The sequence below is a fragment of the Carcharodon carcharias genome, chromosome 14 (assembly GCF_017639515.1).
Source record: "Carcharodon carcharias isolate sCarCar2 chromosome 14, sCarCar2.pri, whole genome shotgun sequence".
In the NCBI taxonomy this organism is placed as follows: domain Eukaryota; kingdom Metazoa; phylum Chordata; class Chondrichthyes; order Lamniformes; family Lamnidae; genus Carcharodon; species Carcharodon carcharias.
The window spans coordinates 65,667,892-65,691,365 of NC_054480.1; the positions used below are offsets into that span (position 1 = coordinate 65,667,892).

At 44.2% G+C, this 23,474-nt stretch overlaps 1 protein-coding gene across 2 annotated transcripts; it reads right to left on the bottom strand.

The window, feature by feature from the left end:
- Positions 1 to 7,035: 7,035 nt before the first annotated feature.
- Positions 7,036 to 20,415, bottom strand: LOC121287045 (troponin C, skeletal muscle-like). Of its 2 annotated transcripts, none has more exons than XM_041204493.1 (6): positions 20,325 to 20,415; positions 12,894 to 12,951; positions 11,195 to 11,338; positions 10,967 to 11,081; positions 7,567 to 7,703; positions 7,036 to 7,472 (listed from the first exon to the last, which is right to left on the bottom strand). In XM_041204493.1, exons 1-6 carry the CDS (start codon positions 20,325 to 20,327, stop codon positions 7,441 to 7,443), a joined length of 489 nt encoding a protein of 162 aa, XP_041060427.1. In that variant the 5' UTR covers positions 20,328 to 20,415; the 3' UTR covers positions 7,036 to 7,440. The 2 variants fall into 2 exon arrangements, with proteins under 2 accessions (XP_041060427.1, XP_041060428.1); XM_041204494.1 differs by lacking the exon at positions 20,325 to 20,415 and adding an exon at positions 17,970 to 18,031.
- Positions 20,416 to 23,474: the final 3,059 nt, after the last annotated feature.

The window sequence follows — 23,474 nt, forward strand, 5'->3', positions numbered from 1 at the left end:
GCCTGGGCTGCAGGTGGCGGTGAGGCTGGGGTGCAGCGGCCAGGTATTTGAGGTCCACAGTCCCATCCACTCTGTCTCCCCACCATCCAAATCACTGATGGTTGCTGCAATCGTTAATGCTGCAACACTGCTCATTCACAGACTTAGACACTCTGACGTGTGGGTCATACACAAAGGTCCCTCATCCCCTTGAGGATATGAGTCTCCAGCACCTTCAAAAGTCACCTTATCCCATTTGTGACCACTATCCCCATGGCCTAACATACCATGGCATCACTGCTGCACAACTAAAAATGTTTTGCATCTTAGGGTGTTTGGGACCTCCAGCACCCTTTCAGCCAGTGCGCCCCAAATTACTCTGTCCAAAAGGTCCTCAGCATCTCACCTGTCAACCTCATGGCACTCAGCCTAAATAAATGCCACCACCTCAGTCATCCCTGCGCCAAGGTGAAATGTTGCCTTGTGTCCACCCATTCTATGCCCCTCATAACGGTATGAAGGTCAATAATGTGACCTGTCAATCTCCTGTGGTCCATGGCAAATGTCACAAGTGTATGCACTGTTTCCTCATCACTCCAACTCTCCAGGCCAGCATGCATCCAGGTCAGGAACCTCTGCACTCTCCCCACTCCAATGCCATCCCTCCCATGAAGCACAGGTCACAACTGAACGCAGAAGTGTAGATGTGGCCATGACAGATTTTTCTGCACTTGCAACATGACCTCCCTTTTCCTACATTCTATTCCTCAGCTAATAAAAGCAAGCCTGGCTTCAACCTTGTTAAATGCTTTATGTTCCTGTTGTGCTACCTTAACAGGTCTGCCCAGCAAGGTACCTGTAATCGTTGTGACTTCCCATGGTCCTACCATTATTCATGTATTCCTGTACCTTGCTTGTCTTTCCCAAGTGCTTAACCGAACACTTATCCACATAACATTTCATGTGGCACTCCTTAGGCCATCTGACCAGCCTGTCTGTATGCACGTGTAATGTTTAGGCCTCCTCTTGACTATTTGCCACCCCATCAATGTTAATCTCCTTAGGCTCTTGAATGGTGAGCGACTTATGAGGCTGGTGGGGGGGAAAGGGATGAAAGGTGTTACTGACTGAACGCTAACTGATGCACTGGCCTTGTTGTTAACTTCAGCATCACTACTGCATGGCCGCCCCCAACACGTCCGGAGCCCCCCCCCTCCACACCTGAGGGCCAAGACTTGCGACTTGTGTCACATCCTTTCAGTGAGCCAGGCACCAACGCAGCAACAAACACTTCACTGGGGAATATAACGTTGGCTAGTGTCCTGGGGCACAGTGGAGAGGGCGCTTCACAATCGCTGGAGGAGATGGCACGGACAGAGACTGCCGATGGCGCCAGCAGCTGCAGGACAAGCGGCAGGGTGCACAGGAGCTTCTGGCAGGGTTGCACGATAGTATGTTTAGTTGGTCTCTGTGGTGGAAGAGTCCAGGCAGAGTGTCAAGAGAAGGCATGAACCTCAGGACAGAGCTTCAGGCTTCCTCCATTGAGAGATTGGCGACTCTCATGGAGAGGGGCTTCAATTGGATTGAGTCTCTTTTGATTGGGTTACACTCTGACCTGCAAGTCCTCACAGCGCTAATGGCCACAGGTGGTCTTTCGCAATGTGGGAGATGTTCTGGGCACCAAGTGCTCGGTGCCCATGCATCTGCAGTGAGCAGGGAGGTCCAATGTGACCTCACGTTGGTGCAGCAGCTGCCTGCCATCGCTGCGAGCTCCTCTCAGGGCACACTGGATGAGGGCAGCAGCTCCTCCGCCCCTCTGCCAGTAACCGTTACATCCGTTGAGGCTGTGACAACTGGGGAGGTATCAGTTCTGGAACTGGCCACTCCTTCCCAGGAGGGGCCATCACAGGCTCCACGGGCCAGAGGACGGCCGCCATGGTCATCAAGGCCAACAGTAGGCTGTTTCTCAAGCCAATCCGAGCGATGGAGCGACACCTAGATGTAGCACCTGCGAACGAAAGCATAAGGCACATTAGGCATTCCAAAAGTTTGTCACTGGTGATTTTGTATTGGCCCTAGATTATGGAAAATATAATTATATACGTCTGAGTGATGTTTGTGATTTATTTTGGTGGGAATAAAGTCCACTTTTCTGACCATGGCTAAGGGTGTTTCCTTTGTGCTGCATTTGTATGTTTCACAGACATCTTGTGAGTGTTTGAGTGGACATTGATGTTTCTGTACTAAGCCCTTAGTTGCAGCTGATGAGGTGGAAGATGTAGCACCTAAGTGCCACGTGTGGAAGCACCGGGCGATGCTGGTCCTGCTGATCCATGTGTGTGGAGCTAGCTGAAGGTTCATTGGATTAAGATGTCCCGGGTGTCCCTGCCTCCTTGGCGTAGTAATGGGTTCGCCCCTCATTGCCCTTTGCTTCCTCATCCTCTGAGCCACTGCTGGATTCGTCATGTGCAGACTCATCCACTGTGTCAAAGTCTTCATCGTCAACTGCGCCCCCCCTTTCCAGCGCAAGATTGTGCAGAGAGCAGCATGCTACCACTATCACAGAGACGCGATCTGGGGTGCGCCCCCTGAGCAGTCCAGGCAACGCAAGCACATTTTGAGAGGACCGATGGCTCTCTCCACCACAGCCCTTGTGGTGCCGTGGCTCCTATTGTAGCGCTCCTCAGCTTCTGTTCTTGGACAGCGTAGTGGCGTCATGAGCCACCTTCTGAGGGGATAGCCCTTATCACCCACCAGCCAACCATCCACCTGCGTGGAGTACTGAAGAGCGCCGGCACCTGGGAGTGTCTGAGGATGTAGGAATCGTGGGAGCTGCCTGGGTACCTTGCACAGACTTGTAGAATCAGCATCCTGTGATCACACACTATCTGCACGTTCATGGAGTGGAAGCCCTTCCTGTTGACGAAGGCACCCGGCTCACCTGCTGGCGCCTTGATGGCCACGTGTGTACAGTTTATTGTACCTTGGACACGGGGGAAGCCAGCAATGGCTGCAAAGCCTCTGGCTCACTGTGCCTGACTTGCCTGATCGCAGTGGAAGTGGATGAAGGTCAATGGCTGTCTGAACAGACTGTCTGTAACCTGCTTGACACAAGTGTGGACAGCTGATTGGGAGACACCACAAAGATCACCCACTGAGCCCTGGAAGGAGCCAGATACATAGAAGTGGAGGGCAACTGTGTCCACCCACACAGTTAGGGGAGATCTCAGGCCAATCATCTGACAGATATAGTTGACTGTCTCCCTTGACAGACGGACCCTCCTTCGGCACTGCACCTCAGTCATATTGAGGTAGCTGCTTCGCTGCCTGTATACCCTGGCAGCAGGGTAGTGGCATGTTCTGCGGCCCCTTCCACCTTGGGCAACCTCTTGGCCCTGCGCCCCTTGTGCCTGCACCTGGCCTCCCAAAGGTGGCTCCCCTGGAGGCTGATTGTCCACTCCTGGCCTCCTCCTTATTCTATCCCTCCCTCCTCAGGAGAGCTGCCTCCAGCAGAATGTCAGAACCCATACTTAGGCTAAATGGAAGCCTCCGGAAAGCTGCAGGCCGAATAAAGATTACTGTCTGCAGAGTGCTGAGCTGAAGCTTCAAAGAACAGAGAAAGCTATTGGAAATTGATCTGAACTGCTAACAATCACACAGGCAAGTTTAAAACACTTTCTGCATTAAATACTTTAGAAAAGACATGAACAAGCCCTCTGAGCCCACATATCCTGCCCGTGGATGAGGTTTGTTAAAAAATCACTTATCTGCCTGCCCGTTGGACCCATGCGCTGAGGCAAAGATAGCATGGGCTCCTAAAAATCCGCTTCAATTGCCGAGTTAAGGGCCTTAACAAGGCCTTTAATTAATGGCGGACGCGTGTTGCGCTTCGTAGCGCTCGCCCAGCTAAATATCATGGCGCTGTGCGCTGACGCGAGATGCGCACACGACATTTTAAGCGCTGACGGGCGGGCTCCGTCACCCACGCGTCAGTCATAAAATTCTGCCCCATATTAAGTTTGAGAATGACATACCCTAGTCCCAAACAAGAATCTTAAACTTGAACAAAAATATTTGCTTAGGAATGTGGTGTGAGCTGGCAAAAATTGATTGGGTATAGGCTAAAACATATTGTGGTAAATAAAAAGTGGGAAACATTTAAAGAAACAGTTCAACACGTTCAACAAAAATATATCTCACTGAAAAACAAAATCTCAGTGAGAAAGATCCATCCGTTACTGGGCAAGTTAAAAATAAGATTAGATTAAAAGGAGATGTTTATAACATTGTGAATAATCACAGGGCAGAATTTTGCCCTTGTCGGGCAGGCTCGGCGGGAGCAGGCAGGAGTGGTTGGAAAGCTGTCGCATGAGCAGGGACCCGTTAGAAATTAGTATGAAAATTAAATATTTTTTAATGGCGGATCATCCCACCTATGAATGAGGTTTCGCAAAAAATGCAAAGGCCACTTGGCTTTTTCGCCTGCCCCTCAACCGTAAGGTTGGATGGGCAACAAAAAAATTTAATCAATAGGATTGTTAAAGGCCTTAATAGGCCTTTTAATTGTCGGCAGGCACGCTTCCAACTCCTGCGTGCACCCGTTGACTGAAATATCATGCGAGTGTGTGATGACGTTGGGGCGCTCACCTGACGTCATCGTGCGTTATTTTACGCTCGCTCGGGTCAGGCACACGCCTGCCCCATGAGCAAAAAATTCTGCCCATAGTAAGCCTGAGGATTGGGACTGTTTTAGAAACCAACAAAGGCCACCAGAAAGTTTATAAAAAGTGATAAAATAGAATATGAGAGTAAACTAGCCAGGAATATAAAAACAAATTTTAATTGCTTTTACAGGCCAATGACTTAGACAAAGGGAACATGTGTGTGGACGAAACAAAGCTAGGCAGGAAAGAAAGTGGTGAGGAAGACAGAAAGAGGCTGCAAAGGGTTAGAGGCAGGTTAAGTGAATGGACAACACGGTGGCAGATGGAGCATATTATGGAGAAATGTGAGGTTTTCACTTTGGTTATAAGGACTGAAAAGCAGAATATTTTTAAAAGGACAAATGTCATAGAGACTTGGTTGTACTCTCACAAGGAACACAGGCATGCAGATATTATTAGCAGTTAGGCAGGCAAATAGCATATTGGTCTTTATTGCAAGGGGTCTGGAATACAATAACAGTAAGTTTTGCTGCAATTGTATAGGGCTTTGATGGGACCATGGGCAGAATTTTGCGCTCGTCGGGCAGGCGGGCCTGGGAGCAGTCGTGAAGCCTACCTCCGCCCACGATCAGGCCCTGAAATGGATGTTATGCTGGCTGGCCAATTAACGACCAGCCAGTGTGAAACACGCACTGCAGCGTTGATGGGGCGGGGGGGCAAGAGGAGCACGGAATTGTTCAGGGGTGCAGGCATTAAAAGCTCCCTGAGGCAGAGAGCTGCCTCAGGGAGCTGAAGAATTTTATCAATATAAATAGAGCATTTTAAAATAATGAAAACATGTCCCCTCATGTGACTGTCACATGAGCAAGGACATCTAAAATATGAGTGCAAAAAGTTCTTTTTTAATCACTGGACAAAGCCTCATCCCACCCATGGATGAGATTTCACCAAAAATGCAAAGGCCGCTTGGCCTTTTCGCCCACCCACCAACTGAACGGTTGAACAGGCAGCAAAAAATTCCAGACAATTAGTTGAATAAGGAACTTAATTGTTGGCGGGCACATTGCTGACTCCCATGCATGCCCACCGACCAAAATATCATGCAAATGCACGATGACATCAGGACACTTGCCTGTCATCATGCATCATTTTACGCTCATTCAGATCTGACACGTGCCCGTTCAACAAGCGCAATATTCTGCCCCACGTGGAATGCGGTTTTGATCTCCATATTTAAAGAAGGATGTACTTGCATTGGAAGTGGTACAGCAAAGGTTCACTTTGTTGGATACTGGGATGAGAAGGTTGTCTATTATGAGAAGCTAGATTGGGTTAACGCTGTCTGGAGTTTAAGAAGTTTGGAGGTTACATTTCTGCTGAGTTCAATCCCAATTTAACCCTTGAAACATCATATAACTATGGCGATATATTCATATTTGTAATTCTCGCTTGATGACTTCATAGTTTTACCTACTGCTTTGAATTACCATCTTATCTTTGTCTTTAAGATTAAACAGAATTGCACAATAGTTTACTTATAGCAAATGTTTGAGTGAATTTTCACAAATAATGTCAACTTGTACTGCAGACTGAGTTGTGACTCAGCTGGAAGCACTCTCATCTGTGAGTCCAGAAATTGTGGGTTCATGCCTCATTTCAGGAATTAACATGCAAAAATCAAGGCTGAGACAAGGTTCTGAGGGAGTGTTGCACTGTCAGAGGTGTTATCTTTTGGATGAGATGTTAAATGTGGACATTAAAGATACTATGACACTATTTTGAAGAAGAGCAGGAGAGTTAGCTCTGGTGTCCTAGCCCAATATTTATTCCTCACTCACCATTGTAAAAGTAGATTATTTGCTCATTATCACATTTCTACATGTGGGAGTTTGCTGCATGTAGATGGTTTCTACATTTCCTACATTACAACACTAACTACACCATGGTGGTTGATTAGTTCAGTTGGTTGGATGCCTGGTTTATGATGCAGAGTGACGCCGACAGCATATGTTCAATTCCTGTACTGGCTGAGGTCATCCATGAAGGCCCCATCTTCTCAACCTCGCCCCTTGCCTGAGGTGTGGTGATCCTCAGTTTAAACTCACCACCAGTCGTCCCTCTCTAATGAGAGAGCAGCCTGCAGTCCTCTGGGGCTATTGAGACATTCATTTCACTAACTACACTTTGCAAGTACTTCACTGGTTGTAAAGATCATTGGGATATCCTGTGGTTGTTGAAGGTGCACTACATAAATGCAAGTTTTTTTTTGTACCAAAATAAAATATTCACTGGAAGAATGCAATTGAACTTTGTCACCTGCTGAAAGTGGAGAATAAAAATCCAGACAATTCTAAGCATGTCATTCACCAAATGAAATGCAACAGCAACTGGCTGAAAAAGATGATATTAACTTTATTAGGAAAGGGTATTGATTCGGTACTGTGTTCTATGCCAGTAGCAAAATCATTAAGAACTTGATACATAGGAGGTTGCTCCTTCCTCTATATGAGTGAACTGTAGCAGCAATGCTTGCACGCTTTATGTGTAGCATCAGTCCTGTTTAAGAGATTTTGCATTCTTTGCAGTATATAATTCAGATGTCGGATCAGTTGGCTACAGAAGGGTAACAATATGATTCATTAAGTTGTCAACTCATTTATGTTTGCCGATCTTGGAAGCAGGGCCGAGCAATAAGTCAAAAGGAGTAATTGCTTTTGTAAAGGAGGGAAGGAAGGTGACATTTCAAAGATTCCTTAAGAAATGAGACAGTAATGTGTTGCTGAGGAATGTTGGTCATTTACTGGACATTTTCCATCATCTTCAACCATTCTATAAGATAAAGAAGAGATTTGATTGAAAACTTACTCATTTGACATACAGAACAGGAAAACTGGAATTTTATTTACATTATTTGTGTACAAACCATCGAAGTCAAGTTTGCCGTCATTGTTTCTGTCCCCCTCCTTCATGAGTTCATCAATTTCCTCATCTGTAACGTGCTCCCCACCAGTCATGATGAGTAATTTCAGCTCATCACGATCGATGAAACCATCAGCATTCCTAGAATCAACATACAAAGTATAAATCTCCAACTCAGTAATGTTATCTGCCCTAGGAACAAAGGAATTGCTAGGCAAGAAAGGTCAAGGTCCATCTAGTTTCACACCCCTCCAATCGGATAGTTTACATGATACAACCTAATCATGGCAATCAATCTCTATCAATTAGTCTACGTAGATCCAAACCTGATTCAAGGAGAATCCCAGTGGAGAACTTTGGGAACCATGGCCTGAATTATTGCGCAATTGGTGGGCCTGGGAGCAGTTGGGAAATGGACCGCTGACTGTGATTGGCCCCCAAACGCGATTTCAGCTGGCTGGCCAATTACGGCCAGCCATGTGAAACACGTGCTGAATAGCTCAGCACTGCTGGGGTGGGGGTGGGAAGAGGGCGGGCGATGACATCACTGCGAGTGCTGCGAGAAAGCTCCCTAAAGACAGACAGCTGCCTCAGGGAGCTGCAGACCTGAAAATCATCAAATAAAGTTTTAAAAAGCTGCAAAAAAAAATCCATGCATCACAATCAGGCACCTGAAGATGTAGCTGATAAAAATGCTGTCCACAGACTTTTATTTTAATTTTATTTAATAACGGAAATTTCATCCCACTCTTGGATGAGGTTTGATGAAAAATGTAAAGGCTGCCTGGCTGATTCGCCCATCCGCCAACTGTAAGATTGGATAGGCCATGGAAAATTGGAGACAATCATGCCATTGGGCTCAGTTACCACCTTATTTGTCGGTAGGCGCCCTTCCGACTTCTGCACACGCCGCCGAGCAAAATATTATGTGAGTATGCGATGACATTGGGATGCTCACCCAACGTCTTCTTGCGCGATTTTATGCCAGATCGGGTGGGGTGCGTAAAATTCAGCCCAATGTCTAAAGTCACCTGTTCCTTCCAAACATGCTACACTTATCACGCCAAGTCTCAAATTATTCATGTCATGTATCCAAAATTCTGTTCCCTCTACCCTGGTATTTAAAAATAAGCTGACATCATAACCCTCTATTTCCTTCTCTGTTCCCTCATATGCTTGTCTAGCTTTCCTTTACCTGCATCTGTACTACTCGCTTCATCCACTCTCTGTAGCAAGTTCCACATTCTTACCATACTTTAGGTAATGAAGTTTCTTCTGAATTCGCGATTGGATTCTTGGTGACTACCTTATATTGATGGCCTCTAGTTATATTGTTCCCCACAAGTGGAAACATTCTGCCTGTATCTACTCTAGCAAAACCTTTCTTAATTTCAAAGACCTCTGAGCCTTCCTTCATCAAGGGAGACCCAGCCTGCCAATCCTTTGCTTATATGTATACCCAAGAATTTCTGGCCTTGTAAATCTTCTTTGCACCCTCTTCAGTGGAGACTTTTTATAAAATGACAACCAGAATTTCATTCAGTCTGCAATGTAGTCTAACCAAGGTTCAATAAAAGTTTAGCATAACTCCTCTACTTTTCAATGTTATTCCCTCGAGAAATAATGCCCAGAGCTTGGTTTGCTTTTTCTATGGCCTTGCTAACCCGTTGTACAACTTTTAGTAACTGGTGTATTTGTGTTCTGCATTCCCTTTGTTCCTCTACCACACCAAAGGACTCACACCTTTTAAATATAGGACTCCCTATTCATCTTACTAAAATGTACTACCTCACATTTATCTGTGTTGAACTTCACTTGCCAGCTATTTGCCCATTCTGCAAGTTTATTAATGTCCTCATCTAATTCATTGCAGTCCCCCTAAGAATTGACTATCCCCCCCCATCCCCACCCCCCCACCCACCCTGCCAATTTGGAGCCATTCGCAAATTTAGAAATTTTATTTTTGATTTCAAGGTGCAACCATCGCTGCTTTTGGAACACCACTTCACCCAGCTAGCAATCCATTCTGCCACTTGTCTACTTACTCTGTATTCTATGACCTTATTCATCAGACTATTATAGGGCACCTTATTGAAGTCCTTTCGAAAATCCAGATAAATTACATCCACTGTATTTTCATGACTCTTTTCATGACGCACCCCGCGTCATTTCAATTTTCAGGTCGGCGGGGGTGCAGCCAAATCAGCTGTGCACCCGCCAACCTGTCAATGGCCAATTGAGGCCATTTGAAAAGTAATTCAAGTAATTAATGAACTTGCCTGTCTAACCTTAAGGTTGGCGAGCTGGCCAGGAGCCCTGGCGGGCTTCAGAAAAAGCATGAAACCTCATCCATGGGTCGGATGATGTTTCATGAAGGTTTTTAAAAATTTAATAAAAGCTTGAATAAAAGTGATGGACATGTCCCAACTCACATGAAGGGGCATGCCAGGGAAATTTTATGTTTGTGCATTGACCATTTTTGAATTTGGCGCTGATCTCCCTGAGGCAGCACTTAGCCTCAGGAAGATGAGTGTGCTCTTTTGCGTGCATGCACAAAAGAGCGCACTCCTGGCGTAGGGAATCCCCCTGTGCCCACACAGGAAGCACATAGCGCTTCCTGGTGGATGTCACACTGGGCACGCCTTAATTGGCCCGCCAACGTAAAATGGTGGCGAGTCCCTGATCAGAGGCGCACCTGCACGTGCCCGCTCCTGCACTTCCTCCACTGACGGGGGGGTTTGGGGCGGTGGAATTCTTCCCTTTATCTTCTTCAGTAGGAATTCCATTATTTTTCCTACCAGTGATGTTAAACTGATTAGTCATGTTCTGTCTCCCTTCTTAAATATATGAATTACATTAGCATTTCACCAGTCCTCTGACACTACACCATCTTTTTCTAAAGAAGTATTAAATTGTGAACAGTTAGCAGTCCCAGCATTGATCCTTTTGGAACAGCACTTCACATTTTCTGTCACTCTGAGTAACTATCCTGTACTTAGATTCCTTTGTTCTTCTACCCACCAAGAACTTCCAAGTAATCAGTGACCTTCCTATTCATAGTAATGCCTCTGCTATCTCTTCCCTAGATTATTTTAAAATGCATATCAGAAAATTGAGCAGCATGGTCCATTTTAAATTAACATCAAGAGCCAAGAACAAGTCACAAACATTGTCTCTACCAAATCAATTGATGATACTCAAAGTTGCAGGACATAATAGATGTACTTGTTTGCTAAAATGGTTTAGTTAAATTATTTTAGCTTCAAGTAGATGCAGCGTTCCATTTACTCTACTGGTCTTTAACTGTATCCTTTCATTCTATTGTGTACATTGTAGAAGCTACTACCTCAATAGAGTTTCTGTATGACTACATTTCTGTCAATATTGTAAAAGACCAAACTCACTGATCAAATATACGGAAGAATTCTGCCAACTCTTCTTCAGACTTTCCTTTCGCCTCCTCTTTCATCTGCCTCACCATCATCACCAAGAACTCTTCAAAGTCAATGGTGCCGCTTCCTAAAGTCAGAGGACGGTGAAGTATCAAATCTGTCCATTGTTAACTATAAGCATTTGAGAGACAACCAAAGTTTAAGAAAGGCAAAATTGCTAAGTGTTGTTGACAAATTTACCATCTTCATCCACTTCCTCAATTATAGCATCCAACTCTTCTCTGGTGGGATTCTGGCCCAGGATTTTCATCACTTGACCCAACTCCCTGGTGCTGATGTCACCACCACCATCAGCATCAAACATGTCAAACGCAGCCTTAAACTCTATGAAAAGAAATGTATGCAATTAGCGTTATGTTATTATTAGATTTCCTCTGTTTCAGAGAAGTGTACGTATTAGGTCCGTCATATCTTTGTGGGTATACACATCTTTGCATAGGCATTCACATGTAGTTTAATTAAGGGCAGTACTGGTCTGGTGTTACACAGTACATGGTATTAACAGCAGAGAAACAGGCCATTCATCGCAAAAGGTCAATACCAGTGTTTATGCTCTACACAAATGCTACTGAGCACTGTTGCCATCTGAGGTTTGAATACACTGTGGGAAATCAAGATATCAATTATAGTGTAGTGTTTTGTACTATTCTGCACTGATTTGGAAAAAAGTGAAACAATACAAATGTAAGATTGCCGGGTTTTGCACTATCCTGAAATGTTTTCTGATTAACTAGAAATTATGCAATCCCCAGTCAGACCTGCTGAGTTTTTCCAGTATTTTCTATTTTCATTTCAGATATACAGCATCTGCAGTATTTTGCTTTTCTCTTCTGCCTATTTATTCCTACAGTCTTTGCCCCACACCCCACCTTCCCCTAGCCTGAGACCTGACGCAATTGTAAGCAATACTGAGGTCAAACCACTAAACTGACCCACAGCGATAATCTAAGTGTCCCCATGTAAAAATGACTGATTCCTCCCTCCTTGGCTACTCCATGGGGGCTAGTTGAAGAAATAACATCACAAAAGTATACAGTCTATCTTATATACACAACACTCTGGACCCCATTACCTGATGGGACATCTTGCCTCATGTGCTCATGTAGGTTGAGAATTGGCCTGTTCAATCACCTGAAGATGAATGGCAGAATCTCGGGACACTGAGTAAACATCATTGTCAAACTGAGGGATAGCCGTCAATGCCAAATATTGTGGGTTTTTTTTTTCTTCCTGATTGTTAACAGTCCAGAGTTCTTTTTGCCTGGTTTGATGCAATTGCTAAAAATAAACACTACCTTCTAAATTTGTGTGCAAACAAAATCAGAAGGTTTGCTCAAATAAGAAAGACTTGTATTTATATAGTGCCTTCCATGGCCTCAGTGCATCTCAAAGAGTTTTACAGCCAAATCAGTGCTTTTTTTTGAGGTGTAGTGACTGTTGAAATGTAGCTGCCAGTTTGATCACAGCAAGGTCCTGCAAATGACAATTAAATAATAGTCACATAATGTCATTTAGAGATATTGACAGAGGATAATAAGGACACTGGAACAATATATTCCTCCTTTTTATGAATAGTGTCATGGTTTTTTTTTTACTAATATCTGACAGTCCAGCACTCCCTCAATACTGCACTGGAGCTATGTGCTCAAGTTCCTGGAATGGGACTTAAATCCACAACCACCTAACTCGGAGATGAGTGTCCTAGCACTGAGCCACAGCTGACAGCAAGAACCAATGAGGACATCAGGTTTGTGCGTTAATTCCGACAAGTTTGATGTCCTGAAATACAGAACACAATATGATGAACAGCTGCTTCCCTGAAAGTACGATCTGTACCTTTACCCTCGAGTGCCAACTATAATTATATTCCTCCACTCACCAGCGATCATTTCCTCGCTGAGGTAAGACCTCGCGTCTGCTTGTTGTTCTGTCATTGGCTGAAAGAGAAGAGAACTGGTTGAGTAGGTGGCCAACAGAGAGGTAGTTTGAAGTGCACATGTAGTATGATTCAGACTTTTCTCAACTAGAAATAAATCACCTATACGGTAATTTTGAGCAAGATTGAACAAAGAGATATGGGCCAGGATTTTGTGTCCCAAGTTTGGGCACATGCCTGACCCAAACGGGCGTAAGATTGTGCACTCGCGTGATATTTCACTCACTGGGCATGTGCAAAAGTTGGAAGTGCACCCGCTGACAATTACGTGACCAATTAAACACTTTTAACGGCTTAATTGTCAGCCTGTCCAACCTTGTGGTCAGCAGATGGGCAGATCGGCCCTTTACATTTTTCATCAAACTTCATCTATGGGCAGGATGAAATTTATGTTTGGAAATAAAATACAAATAAATTCTGGGGACAGAATTTTTATGAGGTATCCTTTTAGGTGCTTGATTGTGATTCATGGACATGTTTTGCACCTTTTTAAACCTTTATTTAATTATTTGAAGGTCTACGGCTCCCTGAGGCAGCTGTCTACCATCAGGGCGCTCCCTTGCAGTGCTCACCCACGCCCGTGGAAACGTCATTGCCCGCCCCCACCCCGGCAGCGCTGAGCTTTTCAACGCCAGTGTGAAATTGTGGTTGGGGGCCGATCACAATTGGTGGCCCGTTTCCTGGCCGCTCCCGGGCCCATCGATCGTGCATGCCCGACGACCGAGAAATTCAGGCCATGCTCTCTGATAGGAATCAAGGGCAGAAGTTTGAGGTCAGCCGGCGGGCGAGGTCGTTGGGCCTGGGATATGGCCTGCTGCCTGTGATTGGCCCCCAACCACAATTTCACGCTGGCGGGTCAATTACGTCGGGAAGAGGCAAGGAGCAAGGGCGCCTGTCAGCCGCCGGGCCCAATGGCGACCCGGCAGCCAGGTTAAGAGCAGCCCAGGCAGCTCCTGGAAGGCTGCCATGAAAGAACGTCTCCTCTCTGTCTTCAACATTCAAGTTGTGGACAGGGCAGGTGGGAAGGCAGATTGGGTGGGCACACGGCCCTCTGCTCTTTGGATGAGTACCTCGCAGCCCTCCTGGAGGAGGTGGCTGCCAGGAGGGACACCCTTATCCCCAGAGATGGGAGGAGGAGGTTACCGCACCTCATCAAGAGGGCATGGGAGGAGGTGGCAGTGCTGGTTAGTAGCCATGATGTGGTGCTGCACACATGGGTGCAGTGCCAGAAAAGGTTCAATGACCATCTGCGCTCGAGTCCATGGACAGGAGTTTTCACTTGGCTTGTGGGCCCATGCCCGACAGGCCCAAGTGTGAAATAGTGCACGATGATGTTGGGCGAGCATCCTGATGTCATCGCACACTTGCGTGATATTTCAATTGCCAGGCACATGCGAGAGTCAGTAATTAAGAGGTCTATTAAGGCCATTAATGTAGTAATGCACCTAGATTTTCACTGCCTGTCCAACGTTACAGTTGGCAGGCGGGCGAATCGGCCAGGCGGCCTTTGGATTTTTGAGGGTACCTCATGCAAGGGCGGGATGAGGTTTCCGATATTAATTTCAAGAAAAACTGCTTGGGCAGAATTTTTATCATCAATATGTTTAGGTGAGTGATTCTTATGGGTGGAATTTTTTCGGAATTTTATAGGGCAGGATTTTTAGCTGAGCAGGTGGACACGCGCCCGGCCTGCTTGAGTGTAAAATGACGCATGATGTCAGGCGAGCATCCCAAAGTCAACCCACACTTTCACGATATTTTGATCAGCGGGCTCGCGTGGATTTTGGCAGCATGCCCACCAACAATTAACAGGCATTTTAAGACCATTTAGTTAATAATTAAATGGGAATAGATGGAATTTTTATGAAACCTCATCACGGGCAGGATGAGGTTTCCAACAGGAATTAAAAATACAATAACAATGTTCAAATTTATTTATAACATGTCCCTGCTCATGTCACAGAGTAACATGAGGGGACATGTTTTTAACATTTTTAAACTCTTTACTTGTGTTTTTAAAAATCTTCATCTCCCTGAGGCAGCTCTGTGCCTTCAGGGAGCTTTCAGTGCACGCACCTGTGTGTATGCGCAAACTTCTGTGCTCACCCTGCTCCCACCCCCACCCCAGCAGTGCTCAGTGTTTCCGAGTGTGATTCATGCTGGCTGCCTGTTAAATGGCCAGCCAACATGAAATTGAGGTCGGGGCCCGATCGCAGGTGGTGGTCGGTTTTGCAACTGCTCCTGGGCCCACCTGCCACGCCCGCCCGACGAGGTAAAAATCCTGCCCATAGGGCTGCATCTTACTTATGTTGGGCGGGCTGGGTGGGAGTGGACAGGGGTGGGTGCAGAGCCAATCTGCCACCTGTGATTGGCTGCATGCCGCCATTTTACATGGGCGGGCCAATTAAGTCATGCCCAGTGTAACGCGCGGCTGGTAGAAGCGCTACCTGTGTGGGTGGGGGGAGGAGGGAGAGTCAGGGCCTACGCTTTTTCACGCATGCATGTGAAAGAGTGCAGTGATCTCGAGGCACGGAGCTGTCCCAGGGAGATTGAGTTGATAAAAAAATTGTTATAAATAAAGTAAAAAATTATTTAAACATGTTCCCTCATGTGACACTCTCTGCCACCAGGGAGCTTTCATTGTGTGCACATCCAAGCCCATGCTGACTTCAGTGCTTGCACTCCTCCCGCCTCCACCCTGGCAGTGCTGAGCCAGAACCGTTAATTGGCCAGCCAGCCAAATCGCGGTCAGGGGACCCTTGCGGGCAGCAGCCATTTTCCTGGCCGCTCCCAGGCCCACCAATCGCGCCCACCCGCCGACCTCAAAATTCTGTCCTTGGGCGCGAAGAATTAGGGATAATGTCTTCCCCCAACCCTGACAATGAGATTTATACCCCTGTGACTGCCCTCCATTGAGTCTTGTGATGTTCCTGTGGCATTTTTCAGTTTGTTTCCCCAGTTATTTTACTTTGAAAATTAATTCCCTTCTTTCTCCATAAATTCAGGCAGATTTATGACTTCCTCATTCTCAAGAATGGTATGTGTGATTGCATCGTGATGCCAATAATCATGACTTGCATAAAATTTAGGGCCCAGAACCAGCTTTCCAATTGCTAGGCAAATGTTACAAGAGCTGGGTAGCAATAATAATGCTGGTGCACCAGACCACAATGCCTCTCTCACCACCTTCCCCTCTCCCACACCCCACCATGTGCTTTATACTATATGCCAAAGAGACTATCTTCCTATAAATGGTTGTTCCAGTGGCACAGTCTTAAAATGCTGCTACTAAATTTAGCACGGAGCATTACGTTACGTCTTGTAACCTTTTAAAGATCCCCTCTGCCAATCTTCTGTCTCCTTAAGGTACTCTCAAGATACAGTCAGCTGCTGCCTATTTCATTATGCCTGGCATAATTCCAAGCATGAACCAAGGTGTTCCAATTCTTGCTGAACTTCAGATCAAATAGCCGACCAAAACAGATAAGAAAAGAGGCTGTCTAGTTTACAGATGCTGTTAGCCAGCTGCACCCATCCAAGCAAGTGGAGAATATTCCATCAAATTCTTGACTTGCGCCTTCTAAGTGTCGGAGAGCCTCTGGACAGTCAGGAGGTGGGCCACTTATAGCAGCCACAGCATTTTTGAGACTGGTCCAGCTGAGTTTCTAGAAAATGGCGACCTCCACAATATTCACCCATGCAAGTAGAAAGACCCCAACTCAGTTTAGGTACCAGTAAGGATGTGATCTCTTACCACCTCCTTCTAAAATGGTTGTCTGGGTGCCACAGGTTATTGAACCATATCAGGCTGCCCCCGAAGCTCTGCTTCCCCTCAAGCCCCTGGAATTCCTTTCTTCCAACATTTGCAGCTGCACTGCCCCGTCACAGTATTGTGTAACTGCTGTGAAATGACCCACTGAATCTCCAGTTTATGCACAATGTGAGGTCCTCATGCAAAGGGGAAAAAGGCCAATCATGTTGAACATAACAGGGAAGTGCAAGTGCATAAAATGACCATTCAGTAACAAAATAGGAAAGCAATGAATGCGCTGTATAATGGGAATGTAGGAGCAGAATTCAGTCCTTGCTCCTTCATTCAATTAGATCAGGGCTAATCTGTACCGCAACTCAATTTATTCGTTTTAGCCCTGTCCTTTGATACCTTTAGCTTGGCAAAATCTATCGATCTCACTGTTGAAAGCTCCCAGAAAGTTAGTTAGATTATTTGGGAAACCAGTGAATTATATAATCCGAACAAATACATTCGTGACAGATAGAGGGGAGGCGAATAAATTATATCATAATTTGTCAGAACATCCGTTGTTCGAATAAAATAGCCCCTTCATATTACCATCTAATGTTATCCTCATCTCAAGTCTCAGATTCTAAATAAACAAGGCAAGATAACTATGCCACACTTCTGCTTATTTGAACGTGAATTTCAAGTTGGTCGTCTAAATGAAATAGATTTTTTAAAAATGCAATTGACAGCTGGGATCGCTCAAGTCGACACTGAAACCCAATGCATCTCAGCAGTTAGGCACTTTCCCGCTCACTTTACCAGTTAGACCGCACAAACATTCGTATAAACTATCGAGAATCCACGACATAAATCCTAGTCAAAAACAGAATTACCTGGAAAAACTCAGCAGGTCTGGCAGCATTGGCGGAGAAGAAAAGAGTTGACGTTTCGAGTCCTCATGACCCTTCAACAGAACTGTTTTGGATTTCCAGCATCCGCAGTTTTTTGTTTTTATAAATCCTAGTAGGCCTTGCAAAGCTCTCCACTACTTGGGACTGTTTTAACCAAAACATGTTAGGGAGGTGCCATTGTGTATTTAACTAAAGGTGAATAACGTTCTCTGTATAGTGAAGTGCGTTGCAAGCAAAGACATAAATATAAGTGCACATTTCATCAATATATTGTAATAAAGCCATCCCATGCCGTTATAGTCCCATCCTCGTTAGGTTGACTCCCATGTAAATTGGTTGAACCAAACGTACACAATGTTTTCTTACCTCGGCTTTTTTTTGACAACCTCTACTTCTGACTTCGGCAGTGGAGACAGTATAAATGTCACTTGGTCTGTAAATTTACCTTAGTAATCCAGCCGACGTCGGCTTTCTCCAGCAGCAAATCAGATCGCGGTGAGAGAAAAAAATACTTTGCTGAGTGAGCAAAAAAGAATGTCGAGAAGCAGGGCGTGGAACGGAGAACATCCGGATCACACGATCTTTACCCGTAGCTGTCGATTCCGGGGCAATTTTAACCTATCCTGCTCCTCGAGAAACTGCCCAGCTCAGGGGTAATGCCAGGTTTTCCACACCACCCGATTCTACGCCATTGACATCAATGGAGAGGAATATTGAGCGGGATGTAAAACCCTCGTTCCACCCGATCGCACGGGTTTCCCGCCCACCGGGAAGGTTAAAATTACCTCAGCGTGTCGCATTAACAACACAATAAGGTTTCATTGGTCGATAGGCCTATATTGATCACATTTTTTCATGATTTAGAGGCAGTGTAGACTGTTTGAAAATAACCAACTGTCGCGTATGAAGTGAAGATTTAGCTGTCGTGTAATAATTTAAACTGGAGTACTCCCAGAGTGTACTTCAACTGAAAATATTAAATGACATCTATTTCATGGACATATTTAAGTGAATATTCAGCTTTAGCTTAAACTGAAATGCTTGATTTTTATAATATGGAGAATAGGTTGAACCTCTCAATGGTTCCAGTCAGATTTCACCGGGTGGCAGCAGGAATCACGGAGGCAAGTGTTTGTCATAACAGCCCTGATCTTGTGACGGAAGAGATGATGAGATATTTTTAACTGGAAGATTCCAGATTCCCTATTCCAAAATAGGGCAATCAGACTTGCACAGAGACACCTTCTTCCGTGGTTTAAATTAGTCGGGAGAGAGCCTAAGGGTTGAAGTAATCAGCAAGTTGAGAAGGGTTGGCTGTACTTGTAGTTTCACTTGATACACCATCACTGCGAGTGATTTAAATATTTGACTAGATAAGTCTCCATTAAACACAATCAGCCCAGATTCAAGGTTCTATCTTTTGCAGTCAGCGATGCAAATTATCATTTCATTGCGCATTCATTTTTTCTCTCTCTCTGTCAAATAAAAACGATCGTCAATATTTTTCGAGAGAGTTTTAAACGCACGTTGTAATCTAAACTCAGCGACAAGTTATTTGGCGTTATTCAGTTTAGTTTGAGAGCACTGGGTGAAGTGACTCCAGGTGGCACTGCACATATACCCTTCAAATATATATATATATATATATATACAGAGAAAGAGAGATGTAAAAAATACACGTCCGTAGTGAAACCTTGCTTCTCCTCTTGCTTTTTTCTGCTAACATTTCGAAATCTGCCAGCCCATTAAAGGAGAAGGCGGAAAACTCGAAGCTCCCTGATGAGCGACTCTCCTAATCCAGAAACTTTAGCCATAGGAATGTGCCTCGTAAGTGAAGGAGTCCTTCGTTTCACTCTATTTATAACGCGAATCTTCGACTTTTTATCTGTTTCCTTCGCTCTTGTGCGTACAGCGGGTCGGTTCGAGCTCTTGAAGAACAGCACTCAATTCACAGGAAAATTCACAGAAAACAAAAGCGGGAAGCAATCGCACTATTTTGTTGTTTGTTTTCATTGTGTATTTAGGATGTTGAAAGTAGCCGCCTGGATTCCCTGGCTCTATTAATCTGAAGTATTTTTTGTTTACTCTGGTACCACCTGGCGCTTTCACCTGTAGCTCTGTTAGCAAAAGCATCAACTTAAATACATTTCCCTTTCAAGACCAGATGGCTACATCTCTGACGTTTAATTTTCTTATTTTTTAAAATTGAAATGCACATTGTGCAAAATTTCCCTTTTGCAAGCATCCTGCATATCTGCAATTTCAAAGTAATTCTTTTTACACAACAAAATCCAGACTACATCGTTGAAATTTGAGCGTCGACTTTCTGCTTTGTCCCATTTGGTGGTTCTACGGAACCTCGTGGCAGGTAATATGAGTTTTTTGATGTTGTGGTAAGCGCTGAAGGCGCACGACGCCGTTACCTTCCTTTTCGTTTGTTTGCTTAGTTTGATTGTCTAATAATGTATATAACACCGTTTCTTTCTCCCTGATAATTTTTTTATTTTAAAGTAGCAGCTGAACTTTCAGCACGATATTTTTTTAAGTATTAGTTGGACATTTCGAATTGTGCACAGTCAAGCGGTTTTCACCGATTTAAAAAAAAACTTACTATTATTTATATGCTACAGGAACGATTTTATACAAGCTGGATGAGATCAGCATGGTGCTGAAATTAATGAAACAACACATTGGAAACACGAATTTAATGTGCATGCTTACCATTGTCCTGGCTTATTAGGGCGGCACAGAAACTCTGGTTAAATTGAAACGCCTCTCCTCCACAACTCCTACTAGAAAGCTAGTCTTTTTTGTGCTCAGCTTTTAACCTGCCCTCTTTCTTTAATTAGCCGAATATCCAGTGAGATTTTGGCATCTATGACCTTGCTTATTGAAAAGCCAATAGTGAGTTTGCGACTTGAGCACGTGCCCCCTTTTTACAATCAAACGAGGGAGGTCGCTGGCCGAAACAAGCTTATATAAAGTGCCTGATTCAAGTCAAATTCCAGCGCACTTCAGGTATGTGACTGTATGCTATAGACCCAGTTTATTCATTAACTATCTAACGTCATTTATTCAAAAACGTTTTATGATCATGGCTATTCTCAGTGACATGTACGGCACTCTACGCGCCATAAAATGACTCTGTCTGTTCTTGGTCATGTACTAAGACGCGCAACTAGACTCATCCTTCAGCCCTGGTGTAGAGGGTTTCCTTTCCAATTACTGGCGTTTTTATCCAAACGTTTCGATGGCAGACTGTTTTTGTCAGCAACCATTTCGCACTGGAGATTAGTTCAGAACCAGAGAAAAGTAATATTTCCTAAATGCTGGAAATCTAAAATGAAATCCTGGAAATGGCAGTGTTTGAAATCGAAAGGGCAGGTTAACGGTTCCGTTCTGACCTTTTATCCTCAAAACAATTTTTTTTTTTAATGGCAAGTGTCGTTTTTTCTTGGGATCATTGCGGTTTTAACCTTTAAATATACAATTCATGTTGCGGAATTCACATCCATTCAGTTCTGCGGCAGCCTGTGGTAGTGTTTGTGAGTTCAAACTCTGGTATTTTAAGCTGCCCTTGCTATTACGCCAAAGTAAAATTCTGAGGATGCTGGAAATCTGAAACAAAGCCAGAAAATGCTGGGAACGCAGGCCTGACAGCATCTCTGGGGAAAGAAACTGAATTAATGCTACAGGTCTTTCTTTTATGCATTTGGCTTCCTTAGAGCTAGAAATACATCATAAAGGATTAAGGTGAAATAATCATTTGGTATTGTATCCCGCAAAGCTGTAACTTACATTTATATTGCACCTTTCTTGACCCCTGATTTCCCAAAGTACTTTACAGTCAATGAAGTATTTTGAAACACGGTCACTGTTGCAATGTAGAAAACATAGTAGCCAACTCACACAGTCAGTCAGCAACGTAATAAGGAGCATTTAATCTGTCTCGTTTTTGTAGTGTTGATTGAGGAATAAGAATTGGGCAGGGTACTGAAGATACATCCCCTGCTCTTCTTCACAATAGAGCAACGTGCTATTTTAGGGCAGACAGGGCCTCAGATTAACATGTCATCCGAAAGACATCCCCCGCTCCCCGCCCCCTTCCCGAAAAGCGCACTGTAGTCTTCTTGTTTGAATTTTGAATTCAGGTTCAGGATTGGGACTGGAACCCACAGCCGATTGACCCAAAGGTGAATGTGGTACCAGCAGAATCACAACTAACACTGAAACAGAGAAAGTTCCTTTCGAGAAGGATCGAAATGAGATGTTTGCCAGGACGTACATGGGTTGTCCATTATCTTATTAATAGTTTAATGTTTGAAAAGTTAGAAGAAATGTCAGATAATTATGTATTTTTTCGCATTCTTTGCATTACCATTTCCAAATCCATAAGAAGAAATCACCTATGGTCTCTCTGTGATAGGTGAATGTCAGTTATGTGTGAATCTGTATTTGAGTGCGCCTGTTTTTTTTCCTGTGACAGGTGCATTTATGTATTGGATATTTGTATTTGTCTGCGATGGGTACACCTATATTTATCTGTTAATAGTATTCCTGTACACACTTGTGGTGGGTGCATCTGAAGTTTTCTTTGAGGGATATGCTTAAATTTCATTTTGTGATGAGTATGTCTGTGTTTGGCTGTGGCAGGTCTATTTAACTGTGAGGAATATACCTGTATTTCGTCAGTGACAGGTATACCTTTATTTCAATGTAATGAGTATACCTGTATATACCTGTGATGGGTTCCCTTGGATTTTTATGTGAAGGTATACCTGTATTTGTCGATGACTGGTATACCTGTATATGCCTATGACGTGTGTGCCTGCATTTGTACCTGTAATTGTTTGTGATGGATATGCCTGTATTTGTTGCAGGTGTACCTGTATTTTTCTGTGTGTGTACCTCTATTTGCTTTTTAAGGGAATACCTCTATTTGTTTATGGCTCGTGTACTCGTATATACCTGTTGCAAGTGTATCTGCATTTGTCCTATATGGTTGTACCTGTTTTTTCACTGTGTTGGTTATACCTGTATTTGACTGTTGTTAGTGTACTGTTATTTTCCTGGAGCGTGTGTATCTGTATTTGTCAACGATGAATACATCTGTATTTGTAGTTTATGGGTGTACCAGCATTTGTCTGTGAAAGGGATACCTGTAATTGACTGTTGAGGGGAGGTATTGTACTTTTCTGTGACGTATGCATTCGTCTTTGTCCGTGACGCGCGTCTACCCGTAATTGTTATGATCTGTGTACCTCTATTTGCCTGTTGCGTGTGTATCTGTAGTTTTCTGTGATGTGTCTACTTGTAGTTGTCTCTTCAAAATAAAGCGGAATTTGACTATGATGTGTGTACCTGCATTTATCTGTCACAGGATTACCGGCATTTGTTTATATGTAGCGATATTTATCTGTTACAGGTGGACCTGTATTTTTTTCTGTGATGCGTGTACCTTGTTATGGGTGTGATTACAATTGTATCTGTGGTCTGATTTTTAAAAGAATATTATACTCCCGTGTGTCATGGGTTGGCCATAATCAGGTTGTTCACACCGAGTCCTGGTCTCCCTGCCGGACAGATGGCAACTCAGACATTTCTGGAAAGCAAACAAATTGGTATTTGTGGAGAAGACTGACAGATTTTCCCACTTAGAACAGGAGAGACAAATCAGTAAACAAGAAGTACATTGACTTTCATCTCGAGACAGGAAAATTGGTCATTAGCATAATTAAAACGGAATGCCATCTATGTATTTATTGATTTATTACTTTCATGTACGAACACGACGTAGGAAACTGAACCCAATTTTAAAGCCTGGTTTCTTGTTACAAGCAGCTGCCATGAATTTTAGGGATACTTTTCAAA

Excerpts from the sequence above, each read along its gene's own strand:
- LOC121287045 (XM_041204493.1), bottom strand. Across the intron at positions 11,339-12,893 it reads CAGCGAGGAAATGATCGCTG|AGTTTAAGGCTGCGTTTGAC; the intron begins GTGAGTGGAGGA and ends TTCTTTTCATAG. Across the intron at positions 7,704-10,966 it reads TTCTTCCGTATATTTGATCA|GAATGCTGATGGTTTCATCG; the intron begins GTGAGTTTGGTC and ends TGTTGATTCTAG.